Here is a 17,311-nt window from a genome sequence, read left to right on the forward strand (position 1 = left end):
AAACGCCATAGCATACAAGGCTACGGACCAAGTGCTGGAAAATGGGATTAGAATAGACGGGGCTTGATGGCCGGCGCGGACACGATGGGCCGAAGGGCCTCTTTCTGTGCTGTATAACTATGACTCTATTGAAACATACAAAATTCTTACAGGGCTTGACAGGGTAGATGCAGGGAGGATGTTTCCCCCTGGCTGGGGAGTCTAGAACCAGGGGTCACAGTCTCAGAATAAGGGGTCGGCCATTTAGGACTGAGATTAGGAGAAATTTCTTCACTCAGTGGGTGGTGAATCTTTGGAATTCTCTACCCCAGAGGGCTGTGGAGGCTCAGTCATTGAGTATATTCAAGGCTGAGATCGATAGATTTTTGGACTCTAGGGGAATCAAGGGAAATGGGGATCGGGCGGGAAAGTGGAGTTGAGGTCGATGATCAGCCATGATCTTATTGAATGGCGGAGCAGGCTCGAGGGGCCGAATGGCCGACTCCTGCTCCTATTTCTTATGTTCTTATTTATGGGCCCTAGTTCCGGTTTCCCCAACAAGTGGAAACCTCTTCCCTACGTCTATCCTATCAAACCCGTTCATAATTTTAAAGACCTCTATTCGATCACCTCTTAGTTTTCACTTTTCTAGAGGAAAGAGCCCCAGCCTGTCTTTAATCTTTTCTGATAGTTGTTTACTCTTAGTTCTGCCATCATCCTCTTGCTTCACCTGATGAGGCACTCGTGATAGTTTCAAAATCCTGCACCTGCTCGAAGGCCTGTGGGGTTTAAAATGATCATTCTAGTTATGCTTTTAACCTCAAAACCCTGATTTGGCTCACTCTCTTATTTAAAATAGTCTGTGTGTAAATTTTGTTACAGAATGATACAGCACAGAGGGAGGCCATTCAGCCCATCGTGCCTGTGCCGGCTCTTTGAAGGAGCTCTCCAATTAGTCCTACTCCCCTCCCCCCCCCCCCCCCCCACTCTTTCCCCACAGCCCTGCACATTTTCCCTTTTTAAATGTTTATCCAATTCCTTTTTGAAAGTCACTATTGAATCTGCTTCCACCGCCCTTTCAGGCAGCGCATTCCAGATCACAACAACTCGCTGCATAAGAATTCTCCTCATCTCCCCCTCTGGTTCTTTTTCCAATTATCTTAAATCTGTGTCCTCTGGTCATCGACCCTCTTGCCAGTGGAAACATAGAAGATAGGAGCAGGAGTAGGCCATTCGGCCCCTCGAGCCTGCTCCACCATTTAATGAGATCATGGCTGATCATCCAAATTCAGTACCCTGTCCCTGCTTTCTCCCCATATCCCTTTAGCCTTAAGAAATATATCTAACTCCTTCTTGAATATATTTAATGAATTGGCCTCAACTGCCTTCTGTGGTAGAGAATTCCACAGGTTCACGACTCTCTGGGTGAAGAAATTCCTCCTCATCTCAGTCCTAAATGGCTCACCCCTTATCCTTGGACTGTAAACAGTTTCTCCCTATCTACTACTCTATCTAAACCCTTCATGATTTTGAACGCCTCTATTAAATCTCCCCTTAACCTTCTCTGCTCAAAGGAGAACAACCCCAGCTTCTCCAGTCTCTCCACATAACTGAAGTCCCTGGTACCATTCTAGTAAATCTCCTCCGCACCCTCTTGACACCCTTCCTACGGTGCAGTGCCCAAGAATTAAACAGAATTCTCCAACTGAGGCCTAGCCAGTGACGTATAACGGTTTAGCATAACTTCCTGGCTTTTGTACTCTGCCTCGAGTTATAAAGCCAAAGATCCCGCATGCTTTTTTTAAACTGCCTTATCAACATGTCCTGTCACCTTCAAAGATTTGTGTAAATAAACCCCCTCCGGGTCTCTCACTTCCTGCACCCCTCTTTAATATGGTACCCTTTAGTTTATATTGACTGTCCTCATTCTTCCTACCAAAATGCATCATTTCACACATTCCTGCATTAAATTTAATCTATGTGTCTGCCTATTTCACCAGTCTGTCTGTCCTCCTGACATCTGTAACTATCCTTTTCATTGTTTACTACATTTCCAAGCTTTGTGCCATCTGCAGACTTTGAAACAATGCCCTTTATACCCAAGTCCAGGTCATTAAATACATTTAGTGTGTGTGTAAAAAAAAAAAAAAAAAAAAAAAATTTAAAAATCATCCATTGCATAATTCTTTGTAGCCAGACCAGAATGTTTGTGCCCTGCCTGAGGTAACTGATGACTGTGCAGTGGATTTTGCCTGATCATAACTAGATGAATGTGTGTGCGGTTAATTGCGCCTGAGCTTGGGGGCTGGGACCAGGAGACGGTCAGCACCAATGGTACTCCGTGCTGCAGCATCCAAGAGGCATCTCGGGGAATTGTGCTTTTTTTGCATAGGAATCATGTGATGCTGAATTTTTCAATACAGGGTTGCATTCAGCCAGCCATTTTGGTCTACACCCGAACTGCGCAGAGAACTGATCTCCCAGTCTTTTTTATAGCATGGTACCGGCTGAACCGAGAGCTAGCCGAGGAATTGTTTGAGCATCTTCCCCTGTGTGCGGAAACCTTTAGCAGTGAGGCACCTGCTGCTTCATCACTTATTTATTTTGCCAGAGATCTTGAGCCAGGCAATCTTGCAAATTTGCAAAAAAGGGTTCATTTTTTTTTTGTCCGTCTTGCTGCCCCAGGCCAGCCCGGCGAGAGAGAGAGGAGAGCTGAAGGAAGGGAAGCCTTTTGCTGAGTCACTCTGCTGCGACCTGCCCCTGGTATCGAGGCTGTCTCTCGGCGGCCGCTTCTACACTCGGCACCAAGCTCCCTTCTCCGCGCCGCCATTCCCTCCTGCGAAAGCCAGCCAGCCAACCCTCGCGGGGAATCTGTATTTTCTGTATTTTGCCAGCTGAGTCATCATGTCTGACCTGACGCCCCAGAGTGACGCTCCGACTCCCACCACCGACAAGATCACGCAGGCTGCCAGAGAGACCATCTACCTGTGCAACTTTCGAGTCTCGGTCGACGGAGAGTGGCTCTGTCTGCGGGAGCTGAACGACATCTCCCTCACACCTGACCCAGAGCCTGCCCACGAAGGTACGATTAATTGCAGGCGCTACCTACGAGCTGCTCTTTCATTTCTTTTTCATTTTTTTTTCCCCCACCCCCCACCCCATCCTAATTATCGTGCTAACCGCTTGGAACGGTGACCACCTCGGAGATGTCATTATTACATTCAAAAAATAGATTTGCAACACCCTGAAAGGTCTGCTCGCTGCTTCAGCAGTCCTGTTTCATGTTAACAGCACATCGATAATCCTGCAAATTGCTGCTACCTGCCTCTTTAAATTTGCTTTAAATTTTTAGTGTAAATTGTAAAACTAAATCGGCTTGTGCACCGCACCAGAAGCCTGTTCAGATTTGCTTTGCTGGACTGGACAGGAGCATATTTATCCTTTTCGCCGCCCCCCCCCCCCCCCCCGGAATGTAATCATCGGCAGCGCGAACACCCGCCCGTCTCTCATCCGTAAATCAGCTGCCTCAATAGCGGCTTTGCAGACCAGTCGTGACATTCCGCAGTGAGTCAGTGCTCCTGCGAAAACAAAGGTGCAGCTAGCTGATGCAACCCTCCCTGTGAATCAGGAAAGGATTGCTTTTCCTTTTTTGTTGGTTTGGCGGGGTGGGGGTGGGGGGGGGGGGGGGAAGGACTCTGCGGTTTAAAAAAAAAGAAAAAAAAAAAATTGCAGCAACAAGAGAGCTGCGCAGCAGCACCCAGTCTGTTTTATAGATTAACATTGGCTGCGCAGCTAATGTTCGGATTTCCTATTGTAGCCGAATTCCAAATGCAGCAGCAATGTGTGGTGACGGCGGTGTAATGACCCCTCTCCCTCGCTGGCTTCTCGTCGTCTTTCCCCCTCCTTCCCCCCCCCCCCCCCCCTCCCCCCCATCCTGTCATTTGACCCTTGAACTGGATCAGTAGTCCTTGAGATAATTGACAATACAAAGACACATTTTCACCGCTGCCTTTTTGGGGGGGGGAGGGGGAGGGGGAGGGGCAGAAAGACGCATTTGCTGGTAACCTGAGTCGACATAACAGAAAACGCTGGAAAAACTCAACAGGCCAGATTGACAGGTTGTCGCTCGTCTCATTTAGTCTGGACATTGGTGTTAACCCTTTCATTCCCCTGCTGCTGCTGCTTGTGGCAGAGATGCACGATTTCACGGATTGAAGGTGTGAGATTCCGAACGCACTGACGGCCTTTATTGTAGCGACACAGGTTTTGCATTCAGGAGCACCGATTTTGATTTTTGTTTTTCCAGCTGTCATTTTTTGTTTTAAAAATGTGCTGCAGAATTTATTTTTCCTAAAAAAGACAGACTGGCTATCTTAAGAGGCAAGTGAGCAGTTAAGCGTATTGGGGTTCTGCGATAAGCCTCATCATTTAGTGCATTCATGGGTAAGTCATTGTATCACCTGATTTGCAGCAGACAAATCGGAAGGAAGGATGAGGCGAGGCAGTGTAGAGCTACATCGAATAAACAGCACAGAAACAGGCCACTCGGGCCAACCAGTCCGTGTCCGTGTTTATGCTCCACACCAGCCTCCTCCCGCCCCTCTTCATCTCACCCCATCAGCACATTCTTCTATTCTGTCCTGTGTTTTATCTAGCTTCCCCTTAAGTACATCAAATGTATAATTATTGGTAATAAATATAAACTAAAAATGGTACAATTTTAAAAGGGGGTGCAGGAACTGAGCGACCTTTGGTGTGCGTACAGAAATCTGAGAGGGCGGCAGGACAAGTTAACGAGCTGTAAAACATACAGGGTCCTGGGCTTGCTTTATGTATTAGTTCACGGGATGTGGGCGTCGCTGGCAAGGCCGGCATTTATTGTCCTCGAAGGTGGCGGTGAGCCGCCGCTGCAGTCCGTGTGGCGAAGGTGCTCCCACGGTGCTGACTTTGTCGTAGCGGTTTGTGTACAATCGAGTGTCTCGCTCGGCCATTTCAGAGGGTAGTTAAGAGTCAACCACATTGCTGTGGGTCTGGAGTCACACATAGGCCCAGACCAGGTAAGATTTCCTTCCCTAAAGGGCATTAGTGAATCAGATGGGTTTTTCCGATAGTTTCACGGTGACCATTATTGATGCCAGCTTTTTAATTCCAAATTTATTTAATTAACTGAATTGAAATTCCCCAGCTGCCGTGGTGGGGTTTGAACTCCCGTCTCTGGATCATTAGTCCAGGCCCCTCTCTCCTCTTAGGCAGTCCCTCGGAACCGAGGATGACTTGCTTCCACACTAAAAATGAGTTCTCAGGTGACTGATGAGTCCAATGCGGGACCTACAGTCTCTGTCACAGGTGGGGCAGAGCAGTACGGCGTTTCGGTCTGTCACTGTTGGGGTTGTCCATGAGGGTCCTGACGTTCCAGGTCCCGAACTTAATTTTAAAGGGTGGAAGATGCCTGTGCGAGAATTCTTTTAACGCGGGGTGGCCGTCGCACACCAGCTACCACACGGGCTTGACCGGGCAAGGTCTTGGTCTTGGAGCCAGGCCTCTGGATTACTAGTCCAGTAACGTTACCACTGTGCTAACTTAATGGCGGCATAGAGCATAAAAGCCCAGACATTACTGTAAATCTTTATAAAACACTGGTTAGGACCCAGCCGGAGTATTGCGTCAAACTCTGGGCCCCTCACTTGAGGAAGGATGTCCAGGCCTTGGAGAGGGTGCAGAGGAGATTTCCTGGAATAGTCCCAGGGATGAGGGACTTCAGTTATGTGGAGAAGCTGGTGGTTCTCCTTAGAGCAGAGGAGGTTAAGAGGAGATTTGATACAGGTGTTCAAAATCATGAAGAGTAAATAAGGAGAAAGTGTTTCCAGTGGCAGGAGGGTCGGTAACCAGAGGACACAGATTTAGGAAAATTGGCAAAAGAACCAGAGGGGGAGAGGAGGAGAATTGTTTTTTACGCAGCGAGTTGTTGTGATCTGGAACGCGCTGCCTGAAAGGGCGGTGGACGCAGATTCAATAGTAACTTTCAAAAGGGAATTGGATAAATACTTGAAGATGAAAAATTTGCAGGGCTCTGGGGAAAGAGCAGCTTTCTGTGGCAGTAACAGTTTGATTCCGGTTGTTCAGCAAAGCTTTGTGTTTCGATTTTTCTCCTTTTTACCCCCCCCCCTCCAAATTTCTGTTGAAGATAAAAAAAATTTCAAGCATGTCCCAGATTAAACTAAAACAGAACTCGACCCTTCCTTTCCCTACTTCCGCGCCTTTCAGTTGTGATTCAGATCAAAAGGGAAGTTGCAATGAAAGGGTGTTTCATTATCTCTTCCGTTAAAATGAAAGCAAAGCAGATGGTCAAGATACCGGTACAGCACGTGTCCCTGTTTGGGGGTCTGACCACCCCCCGCCCCTCCCCACTGCGTCACCGTGAGGCTTGCGATCGTTTAACGCGGCACCGATGATTGAATTGCTGGTTTTGAGGTCAACATTTGACCTTTATTGCACATTGGAGGCCACTATCTAATCCATATCCAAATGCCTGTCCAGTGGAGATTTTTCTTCAATGTATTTGGTAATCTGTTTGTTTATTTCCAAAAATGTAAGAATCATAGGAACAGGAGGAGGCCATTCAGCCCCTCGGGCCTGTTCCGCCTTTCAATGAGATCATGGCTGATCTGTATCTTAACTCTGTCTACCCGCCTTGGTTCCCTAACTGTTAATACCCTCGCCCAACAAACATCTATCAATCTCAGTTTTGAAATTTTCAATTGACCCCCAGCCTCAACAGCTTTTTGGGGGAGAGAGTTCCAGATTTCCACTGCCCTTTGTGTGACGAAGTGCTTCCTGACCTCACCCCTGAACGGCCTGGCTCTAAGTTTAAGGTTACGCCCCCTTGTTCTGGACTACCCCACCCCACCAGAAGAAATAGTTTCTCTCTCTACCCTATCAAATCCTTTAATCATAATCACTTCAATTAGATCACCCATTAATATTCTAAACTCGAGGGAATACAAGCCCAGTCTGTGCAACCTGTCCTCATAATTTAACCCTTTTAGCCCCGGTATCATTCTGGTGAATCTGCGCTGCTCCCCCTCCAAGGACAACATATCCTTCCTGAGGTGCGGGGCCCAGAACTGAACACACTTGGGCTGGATTTTCATTCAGGAGTCGGGTTGGAGGCGGGACTACAACTTTTGGGGTTGTAGTCCCGCCTCCATTGAGATGCGGCCAATCCACGCGATTTAGACTTGATTGATCTTGTTGAGCCTGCTCAGCAGGCCAATTAAGGGCCACCCGGCAACAGGTGATGTCACGGACTGAAATTTCATCTGTCAAGAGGTTTTGACAGATGAAATATCAGCGTTTCACAGCTGTTTGAAGCTGTCAAACACTGACAGTCTTACTTCTAACCTGAGTCCTTCTCCACAAACTCACTTAGAAATCTCTCCGGCACAGAAAGCTGAAGGCTGTCACTTTTGACAGTTCGCAGCCATTCTGCTTTCTGTGCCGGTGAGATGAGGGACTCCCGAGACCTAAAGGAAGGAAGGCTGAAAAGGTAATTTAAACTTCTTTAATCACTTTAGACACACCAAACACACTTGCCTTTGCACACATCACTCACCAACATCTCGACCACTCCAAGTCCTTCAACCCGACGGCCCGCCTCCTCTAACTTGGCGTGGTTTGGAGCCATCGGGAATCCCACACTTCAACATTAAAAATAGGGATTAGGCTAAAAACTGCCTGTTAACTACCTGTTAACAGGCAGTTAATTGGCATTAATCCCTTCCCGCCTCAGGTAGGCGGGTCCCAGTGCGGGGCGGGTACCCGCCTCCTTTGAACTGGCTTGGAGACGGGTTGGGTGCGGGATGGGGTCGGGACCCCTGATTTCAGGATTTTAATCCCCCCCACACGCTGCCAATCCCGCCTCCACGGCCCAATGAAAATCCTGCCCAGTGACTCCAGGTGGAGACTGACCAGAGTTTCATTCTCGGAATGAGCAGAATACTAGGCTGTCATTCTGATCAGTTCAGCAGTGGCACCACCACAACACTGCACGCATTTTGGTAAAAGGACAGTGGGCTTTAAATGAAAGTTCTCGGGAAGTCTTGTATTTTTGGAGCTTTTCCTGAGAGTTCCAGGTTTCCACTGCCCATTGTGTGAAGAAGTGCTTCTTGACATCACCCCTGAACAGCCTGGCTCTAATTTTAAGGTTACGCCCCCTTGTCCTGGACTCCCACCAGAGGAAATAGTTCCAATATAGTGAGCATCTCTTGGGCCTGCTGAGTGCCATTACAGTAATTGCTTGGAATCCGGTACCACAGCAAGAGAGTTTCAACTCTAGCAAAGAGTTTACCTAAAGATAGTCAGAACAATGACTGAAATAGCTCTGAGAAATGCAGTCCTCAATACTTGCATTTAAAGGAAAGTAAACTTGTGCATTTTCACATTCTGGGATTGCTATTTTTAAAAAAAGCTTCTTGTCAAAAGGGGACACCATAGTTGGGCTCAAACCCTACTGTCGCCCCCCAGATTAAAGAGGGGGAAAATACCAAATTGGGCTTCCTACTTCTGATTGGTGTCCGATGACTCTTGTTACCAACAACTTGTATTTATATAGCACCTTTAACGTAGTAAAATGTCCCAAGGCGCTGCACAGGAGCGATTTATAAGACAAAACATTTGACACTGAGCCACATGAGGAAAAATTAGGGCAGGTGACTAAAAGCTTGGTCAAAGAGGGAGGTTTTAAGGAGCGTCTTAAAGGAGGAGAGAGAAGCAGAGAGGTTTAAGGAGGGAATTCCAGAGCTTGGGCCCAGGCAGCTGAAGGCACGGCTGTCAGTGGTGGAGCGATGAAAATCGGGGATGTTTAAGAGGTGACTGGCCTGTGGATGCTCACTGTCGAAGTTCAAGTATGAATAATGGCCATTTGGTCAAGGCTACCGATGCGAGTATGAGTCAGCACCTTGAATGTGGGGGGGGGGGGCGGGGGGAGGAGAGTATTGGCAGAGGGGCGGAGGGGGGTGGAAAGCCCTTCATTATTTCTCTTTCCGCCCCCCCCCCCCCCCCCCCCCCCCCCCCCCCAAATTTTGTTTCTCAGTGGATGGATTCCCAACGCCTCGTACCGAGCTCTGATTAAGACTAGGGGTTTGGGCAGCTAGATGCTATAATTGTTTAGGGCGGTGGGGGTGTTGAGACGAGCTGATGACGTTCCTTCTAATTCCCTCACCCCCTTTCCCAAAGAGAGCTGTAGCTAACATTTGGAACCTGCCCTGTGAAGAATCTTGTACGTGACCATTAACGGTAGAGTGCGCGGGGTCAGTGAATGAACTGCCTCGACACCGGCTGCTCAAACCCAACACTTGTAAAGGAGGTGATGAACGGATTTAAATTCTGTTTGTTATTGTTGCACCTTGGGGGCTTTTCCTAGGGCACAGAATTAAATCCAACCAAGGCGAGCGGTATCTTTCTCCGTCAAACTGAAGCCCCATGCTTCGCGAATTTTCGCACATGATTTTCAAACAATTCATTCCTGGGATGTGGGTGTCGGTGGCAAGACCAGCATTTATTGCCCATCCCTAATTACCCTTGAGAAGGTGGTGGCGAGCCGCCGCCTTGAACCGCTGCAGTCCGTGTGGTGAAGGTACTCCCACAGTGCTGATAGGGAGGGAGTTCCAGGATTTTGACCCAGTGACGATAAAGGATCAGCGATATACTTCTAAGTCAGGATGGTGTGTGACTCGGAGGGGAACTTGGAGGTGGTGGTATTCCCATGCGCCTGCTGCCCTTGTCCTTCTAGGTGGTAGAGGTTGCGGGTTTGGGAGGTGCTGCCGAAGAAGCCTTGGCAAGTTGCTGCAGTGCATCTTGTAGATGGTACACACTGCAGCCACGGTGCGCCGGTGGTGGAGGGAGTGAATGTTTAAGGTGGTAGATGGGGTGCCGATCAAGCGGGCTGCTTTGTCCTGGATGGTGTCGAGCTTCTTGAGTGTTGTTGGAGCTGCACTCATCCAGGTAAGTGGAGAGCTGTGTACATACAATGACTTTTGTTTCCTGTATGTATTCCATTGGGCCCGAACCAGTTTCATCCCTTGCTAAAACGAGGTATATGAAGTAAGTTTGCCTTTAAAAGTGCTTGAGTGGAATCCTGAGTTACTGAGTGAGACTGTTTTGTTTTTAAACCTAATATTACATTTGGCCCAACAGGTCTATGCCGGTGTTTGTGCCCCACGCGAGCAACCACAAAAGAAATGTTCCAAATCTTATCTTATCAAGTATCCGCTGTGGTAGCACCCTCACCTCGGAGTCAGAAGGTTGTGGGCTCTAGTCCCACTCCAGAGACTTGAGCCCAAAATCTCAGCCGACACTCCCAGTGCAGTGCTGAGGGAGCGCTGCACTGTCGGAGGGGCAGTGCTGAGGGAGTGCCGCACTGTCGGAGGGGCGGTACTGAGGGAGCGCTGCACTGTCGGAGGGGCCGTCTTTCGGATGAGACATTAAACGGAGTCTGCTCTCTCTCTCTCTCTCTCTCTCGTGGACTTGGAAGGCCCCGTGGAACTACCTGTATATTGAAGAAGAGCAGGGGAGTTGTCCCCGGTGTCCTGGCCAATATTTATCTCTCAATCAACATCTCTTTTTATAAAAAACAAACAAAAAAAAAACACCTAATTGGTCATTATCACATTGCTGTTTGTGGGAGCTTACTGTGCGTAAATTTGGCTGCCGAGTTTCCCACATCGCAACAGTGACCACACTTCAAAAAGTGCTTCATTGGCTGTAAAGCGCTTTGGCACGTCCTGAGATCGTGAAAGGCGCTATAGAAATGCAAGTTTTTTTATCGTGTCAACACGACCTGTAATTTTTGCGGTATTAATATCCCCCTTTATTTTTCCCTAATCAAGCAAAAATGTCTTTTGTGGTTTTATTTGCATGACATTTTGTCCTTTTTTTCTTTTCTTTTATTTTTTGCTGCTCTTGGCAAAGGCTCTTGGGAGGATTTAACAGTTTGGGTGGATCAAATGCAAATGCTTGAGCAGGCTGAAGGTGCGTAACCGGATCGTTTATCAGCTCTTGTACTGTGACTGTTTGGAAGGGTCCGAGCTGTCCTCGTGTTCTCCGACCTTGTGTTTACACCAATGATGGAAGTACGGCCATTTACAGAGGTGACCAATACAGCAATGATGGGTAACCATGGCCTCTGACCCAACCGCCCCGGCAATCTCTGGAACCTCCTACAACCCCCCCCCTCCCCCGAGATCTCTGCGCTCCTCCAATTCTGCCCTCTTGAGCATCCCCGATTTCCATCGCTCCACCATTGGCGGCCGTACCTTCAGCCGCCTGGGCCCCAAGCTCTGGATTCCCTCCCTAAACCTCTCCGCCTCTCTCTCCCCTCCTTTAAGTCGCTCCTTAAAACCTACCTCTTTGACCAAGCTTTTGGTCACCTCTCCTAATTACAGGAAACTTTCGATTAACTGGCACCTAAATAACTGGAACTGGCGGTTAACCGGCAAAATTCAGGAGTAGGTTCGGGTAACTTTTATTACTTGCCTTCCTCCATGTGTTGCTGTGTAAGGGTGTGGCTACAGCTGTTGCTAAGCTACAGAGACGCTTGCAACTTGTGGCCATTGTTTTGAACCGTAAGCAACAGGGTTTGTTGCTTTAGACGGAGCTCTCAGCTCCGTATCTTTTACGATAGCTTTCGGTTATCCGGAATTTTTGATGGACCGGCACCACGTCGGTCCCGTCCGTGCCGGATTTAAAAAAAAAAAAAGTTTCCTGTATCTCCTTATGTGGCTCGGTGTCAAATTTTGTTTGATAATCGCTCCTGTGAAGCGCCCTGGGACGTTTTACTACGTTAAAGGCACTACATAAATAGAAGTTGTTGTTGTTTTAACCATTGCATCCTTTAAAGAATGTAGAATTGATCTGATGAGCTCCAACCTGCATAAAATTACAGCACAGAACCAGGCCACTCATAAGAACAGGAGTAAATAAGAATTAGGAGCAGGATTCGGCCCCTCGAGCCTGCTCCGCCATTCAATAAGATCACGGCTGATCTTCTATCTCAACTCCCCTTTCCTGCCTGATCCCCATTTCCCCGAGAGTCCAAAAATCTATCTTGATTATACTCAATGACTGCGCCTCCACAGCCCTCTGGGGTAGAGAATTCCAAAGATTCACCACCCTCTGAGTGAAGAAATTTCTCCTCATCTCAGTTCTAAATAGCCGACCCCTTATCCTGAGACTGTGACCCCTGGTTCTAGACTCTCCAGCCAGGGGGAAACAGCCTCTCCGCATCTACCCTGTCAATCCCCCTCCAAATCTTGGATGTTTCAATGAGGTCACCTCTCATTCTTCTAAACTCCAGAGAGTATCGGCCCAGTCTACTCAATCTCTCCTCATAGAACAGCCCTCTCATCCCAGGAATCAACCTAGCGAATCTTTGTTGCACTGCCTCTAAAGCAATTATATCCTTCCTTGGGTAAGGAGAGCAAAAGTTTACACAATACTCCAGGTGTGGTCTCGCCAGAGCCCGACATAATTGCAGCAAGACTTCCTTACTCTTATACTCCAACCCCCGGGCAATAAAGGCTAACATACCATTTGCCTTCCTAATTGCTTGCTGTACCTGCATGTTAACTTTTAAATATATATATACAATTTCCTTTTGAAAGTTACTATTGAATCTGCTCCCACCGCCCTTTCAGGCAGCGCGTTCCAGATCACAACAACTCACTGCGTAAAAAAAATTCTCGTCTCCCCTGACTCTTTTTGCCAATTATCTTAAATCTGTGTCCTCTGGTTACCGACCCTTCTGCCACTGGAAACAGTTTCTCCTTATTTACACTATCATGATTTTGAACACCCCTATTAAATCACTCCTCAACCTTCTCTTCTCTAAGGAGAACAATCCCAGCTTCTCCAGTCCCTCCACATCACGGAATTACCTCTTCGGCCATTCAGCCCCTCCGAGCCTGTTCTGCCATTCAATTAGATCATGGCTGATCTGTACCTTAACTCCATTAAAAAAAAATAAAAAAAAAAAAATAAAAAAAAAAAAAAATTCAGTCAGGATGTGCTCGTCGCTGGCAAGGCTGGCATTTATTGCCCATCCCTAATTGCCCTTGAGAAGGTGGTGGTGAGCCGCTGCCTTGAACTGCTGCAGTCTGTTTGGCTTGCTCGGCCATTTCACAGGGGCAGTTAAGAGTCAACCACATTGCTGTGGGTCTGGAGTCACATATAGGCCAGACCGGGTAAGGGCGGCAGATTTCCTTCCCTAAAGGACATCAGTGAACCAGATGGGTTTTTACGACATTCCGGTAGTTTGATGATCACCATTACTGATGATGATAAACCTAGCTTTTTTAATAAATTCCAGATTTATTTAATTAAATTTAAATTCCCCAGCTGCCATGATGGTACTTGAGATCATGTCTCCGGATTGTTAGTCCAGATCTGCTGGATTAGTAGTCCAGCAACATAACCACTACGCTACTGTACCCGTCTTGGTTCTGTAACCCTTAATACCCTTGCCTAAGAAAAATCTCTCGATCTCAGTTTTGAAATTTTCAATTGACCCCCCCCCCCCCCCCCCCCAAAGCCTCAACAGCTTTTTGGGGGGGGAGAGTTCCAGATTTCCGCTCCCCTTTGTGTGAAGAAGTGCTTCCTGACATCACCCCTGAACGGCCTGGCTCTAATGTTACGGTTCTGCCCCCTTGTTCTGGACTCCCCCCCCCCCCCCCCCCCCCCCCCCCCCCCCCCACCAGAGGAAATAGTTTCTCTCTCTCTCTCTCTCTCTCTCTCTACCCTATCAACTCCTTTAATCATCTTAAACATTTATGTACCACACGAGCCTCCATCTCACCCCATCAGCATATCCTTCTATTCCCTTCTCAATCATGTGTTTATCTAGTTTACCCTTAAATGCATCTATACTATTTGCCGTAGCCAGTTCCACATTCTCACCAACCTCTGGGTAAAGAAGTTTCTCCTGAATTCCCTATTGGATTTATTAGAGATTATCTATATTGATGGCCCCTAGTTCTGGTCTCGCCCCACAAGTGAAAACATCTTCTCTACGTCTACCCTATCAAACCCTTTCATAACTTTAATGACCTCTATCAGGTCTCAAAGAGCCCCATCCTGTTCAATCTTTCCTGATGGGTGTACGCGCTCAGTTCTGCTGCCGTCCGTGTAAATCTTTGTTGCACCTTCTACAGAGCCTCGATTAACGTTTTAGTAATATGGCAGTCAGAACTGTGCAGAGTACAAGACATTATACACAGACCATGATGCGTCAGAATCTCTTGGGGAGTCTGTGGATGTTGAAGTTATTTAGTGTGTGAATCGAGTACACTTGACAGCTCTGATCTGTGTAGGGTTTTTCTACTTCACGTTTTTAAAATGTGCCAACTATGTTTTTCATATCTAAATATGTGAACCTCCTGCTTGCAAGATAGGCTTGGGTGACTTTCGTTCTTTTCACTTCTGCTTGTTTTAGTTTTTTTAACCTCTGGTTTTAAATTTAACACCTCGGTCAGTTTAAGATTGCATCGTTTTTGTGGGGGGGAAACATTGATAGTCTGTATTTAGATGTGGTTTACTATCACCTGTTGCACAGACGACCAACTGTTGCGCTTAACGTCCCTCTTAACTGTGTCAGTTCCGCAGTACTTGGGCACGTAACGCTACAGGATTAGTCTAGCAGTTACTAGGGACCCTTAAATTGGAACCAATTATATTTACCATCACATAAGCACGGAAGACTTGCAGCAAATCAAAATTAAAACCAATCGTCATGCCAAAATTTCTTCTAATAAAATACCAGAGCCAGTTTTGAGGGAGAGTCTAAAACTAGGGGCCATCAAAATAAGAGTCACTAATAAATCCAATGGGGAATTCAGGAGAAACTTCTTTACCCAGAGAGTGGTGAGAATGTGGAACTCGCTACCACAGGGAGTGGTTGAGGCGAATAGTATAGATACATTTAAGGGGGAGCTAGATAAACACATGAGGAAGAAAGAAAATGATATTGAGAGCCTGGTTCAATCTGTTCTGATCAGAGGAGCAGAATAATTGAATGTTACAGCACCGGAGCGGGCCATTCAGTCCCACAAACCTGTGTCGACAAGCCACCTGGTCTGATCCTGCTCTTTCATCCATAGAATCACGCAACACAGAAGGAGGCCATTCGGCCCATCGTGCCTGTGCCGGCTCTTTGAACGAGCTCTCCAATTAGTCCCACTCCCCCCTGCTCTTTCCCCACAGCACAGCAAATGTTTCCTCTTCAAGTATTTATCCAATTCCCTTTTGAAAGTTACTATTGAATCTGCTTCCACCGCCCTTTCAGGCAGCGCATTCCCGATCACAACAACTCGCTGCATTTAAAAAAAAAAAAAGAAAAATCTGCCCCCCTCTGGCCCTTTTGCCAATTATCTTAAATTCAACTACTGTAACTATCTAATTCTCTTTCTTGAAAAGTGCTTGCGGGCACTGCTTCAGCAGGAGTTTGTGACAGAATTCCACATTGTCACCACCATCTGTGCAGACATTTTTTCCCCTAGCCGCCTCTTTTAATTAATTTAATAAATTTATCCGCTCTTTTGCCAATCTCAAGCTGTGGATTTTGGTATAGGTGCTAAGTTGTTTAGGGAAAATGAACTGGTTGGGGGGGGGAGAATTACCACAACATAATGGCGGAAGGGTCGATAACCAGAGGGCACAGATTTAAGGTGATTGGCAAAAGAACCAGAGGTGAGATGAGGAAAAACTTTTTTACACAATGAGTGGTGAGGATTTGGAATGTGTTGCTTGATAGGGCGGTGGACACAGATTCAATAGTAGCCTTCAAAAGGGGATCGCATAAATACTTGAAGGATAAAAATTGCAGGGATATGGGGAAAGAGCGGGAGGAGTGGGACTAACTGGATTGCTCTTCGAAAGAGCCGGCGCAGACTCGATGGGCCGAATGGCCTCCTTCTGTGCTGTGCTGTTCTATGATTCAGTGTGAACATTATTATATAAACCTGGCAGATTTATGTATACTTGGAACTTGCTCATTCAACAGACTTACCAAAAAAAAACACTGCACCAAACCCCGCCCAAAAAAAAACAAACCCAAGTCTGAGCACTCAGGATGGCCCTGAATTAAATGTTGCCCTGTGGATTTCCCATAACTCCTCCTGATGCTGAATCATCTTCACTCCATTCATTGTCCCTGAGAACAATTCATCAAGCTCACTCTTGCACGGGTCAATAACAGCTTACATCTATACAGCGCCTTTAATGTAGTAAAACGTCCCAAGGTGCTTCACGGGAGCGATTAACGGACAGAATTTTGACACTGAATCACAGAGATATTAGGACAGGTAGGTTTTAAGGAGCACCTTAAATGAGGAGAGAGAGGCGGAGAAAACTCCAGAGCTTGGGATCTAGGCAGCTGACCGACACTGGCTCCCAGTCCAGCAAAGCCTCGATTTATTTAAAAAAAAAAAAAAAAAAATTCTTGTTTTTCAAATCCCTCCATGGCCTCGCCCCTCCCTATCTCTGTAACCTCCTCCAGCCTTACAACCCTCCGAGATCTCTGCGCTCCTCCAATTCTGGCCTCTTGCACACCCCTGATTTTAATCGCTCGACCATTGGCGGCCGTGCCTTCAGCTGCCTGGGCCCTGAGCTCTGGAATTCCCTGCCTAAACCTCTCCGTCTCTCGCTGTCTTCCTTTAAGACGCTGCTTAAAACCAACCTCTTTGACCAAGCTTTTGGTCACCTGTCCTAATATCTCCTTATGTGGCTCGGTGTCAAATTTTGCCTCATTTACGCTCCTGTGCAGCGCCTTAGGACGTTTTACTACATTAAAGGCTCTTATTTAACTCTAAGTTGGTGTTGCTGCAAGTGTTGTATAAAAGAATTCTTCTGTATAATAATGTGTTTCCTTCAAAGCTCTAATTATCATGGCAACAGAAACACTGGGGGGGGAGGAATTGCCTCACGCCCCCTTTGAGACGATAACTTTGCTATTTTTAGTCCTGCAAAAAAGATAGCGCCGCCGCGCCCGAAATTGAATGTTACCACCCCAAGCAGGAGGTGGGGCTCTACAGGAAGCGCTCCCATTCAATATCGCGGCGCTACGTCCAACAGAGCCACGCAAGCCGGCACGTAGCGCCGCGGTACTGCAGGCCTCCCTCCCCTGATTAAAGGGGAGGGACCTAGCGCAACGTGAACCGGGGCCCCGCTGGACTACTGGGGAGCGGGGCGCTGGCAAAAGATCGACGGATCGCGGCCGGCACCCCGCGCGCGGGAGGAGGGTAGAGGGAGCAGGTGTTGGCAGGCGGCCCACAAAAAAAAGTCC

At 47.4% G+C, this 17,311-nt stretch overlaps 1 protein-coding gene across 7 annotated transcripts in view; it reads left to right on the forward strand.

The window, feature by feature from the left end:
- The window catches only part of rufy3 (RUN and FYVE domain containing 3), a 137,616-nt gene that overhangs the window by 19,586 nt on the left and 100,719 nt on the right, over positions 1-17,311 (forward strand). For 4 of the 7 annotated variants that reach the window (XM_086006065.1, XM_086006066.1, XM_086006064.1 and 1 more), the window contains exon 2: positions 10,948-11,007. The exons of 1 other annotated variant lie outside the window; for it this stretch is intronic. In XM_086006065.1, the coding sequence (XP_085862191.1) occupies positions 10,948-11,007 (60 nt within the window). Of the gene's footprint in view, positions 1-1,372; positions 3,062-10,947; positions 11,008-17,311 lie in introns of those variants that run through there. 2 more of the 7 variants (XM_086006050.1, XM_086006059.1) reach the window with 2 other exon arrangements.

This window comes from Somniosus microcephalus, chromosome 2 (assembly GCF_052327205.1).
Source record: "Somniosus microcephalus isolate GS21.2 chromosome 2, FLI_Smic_1.0, whole genome shotgun sequence".
Taxonomy (NCBI): domain Eukaryota; kingdom Metazoa; phylum Chordata; class Chondrichthyes; order Squaliformes; family Somniosidae; genus Somniosus; species Somniosus microcephalus.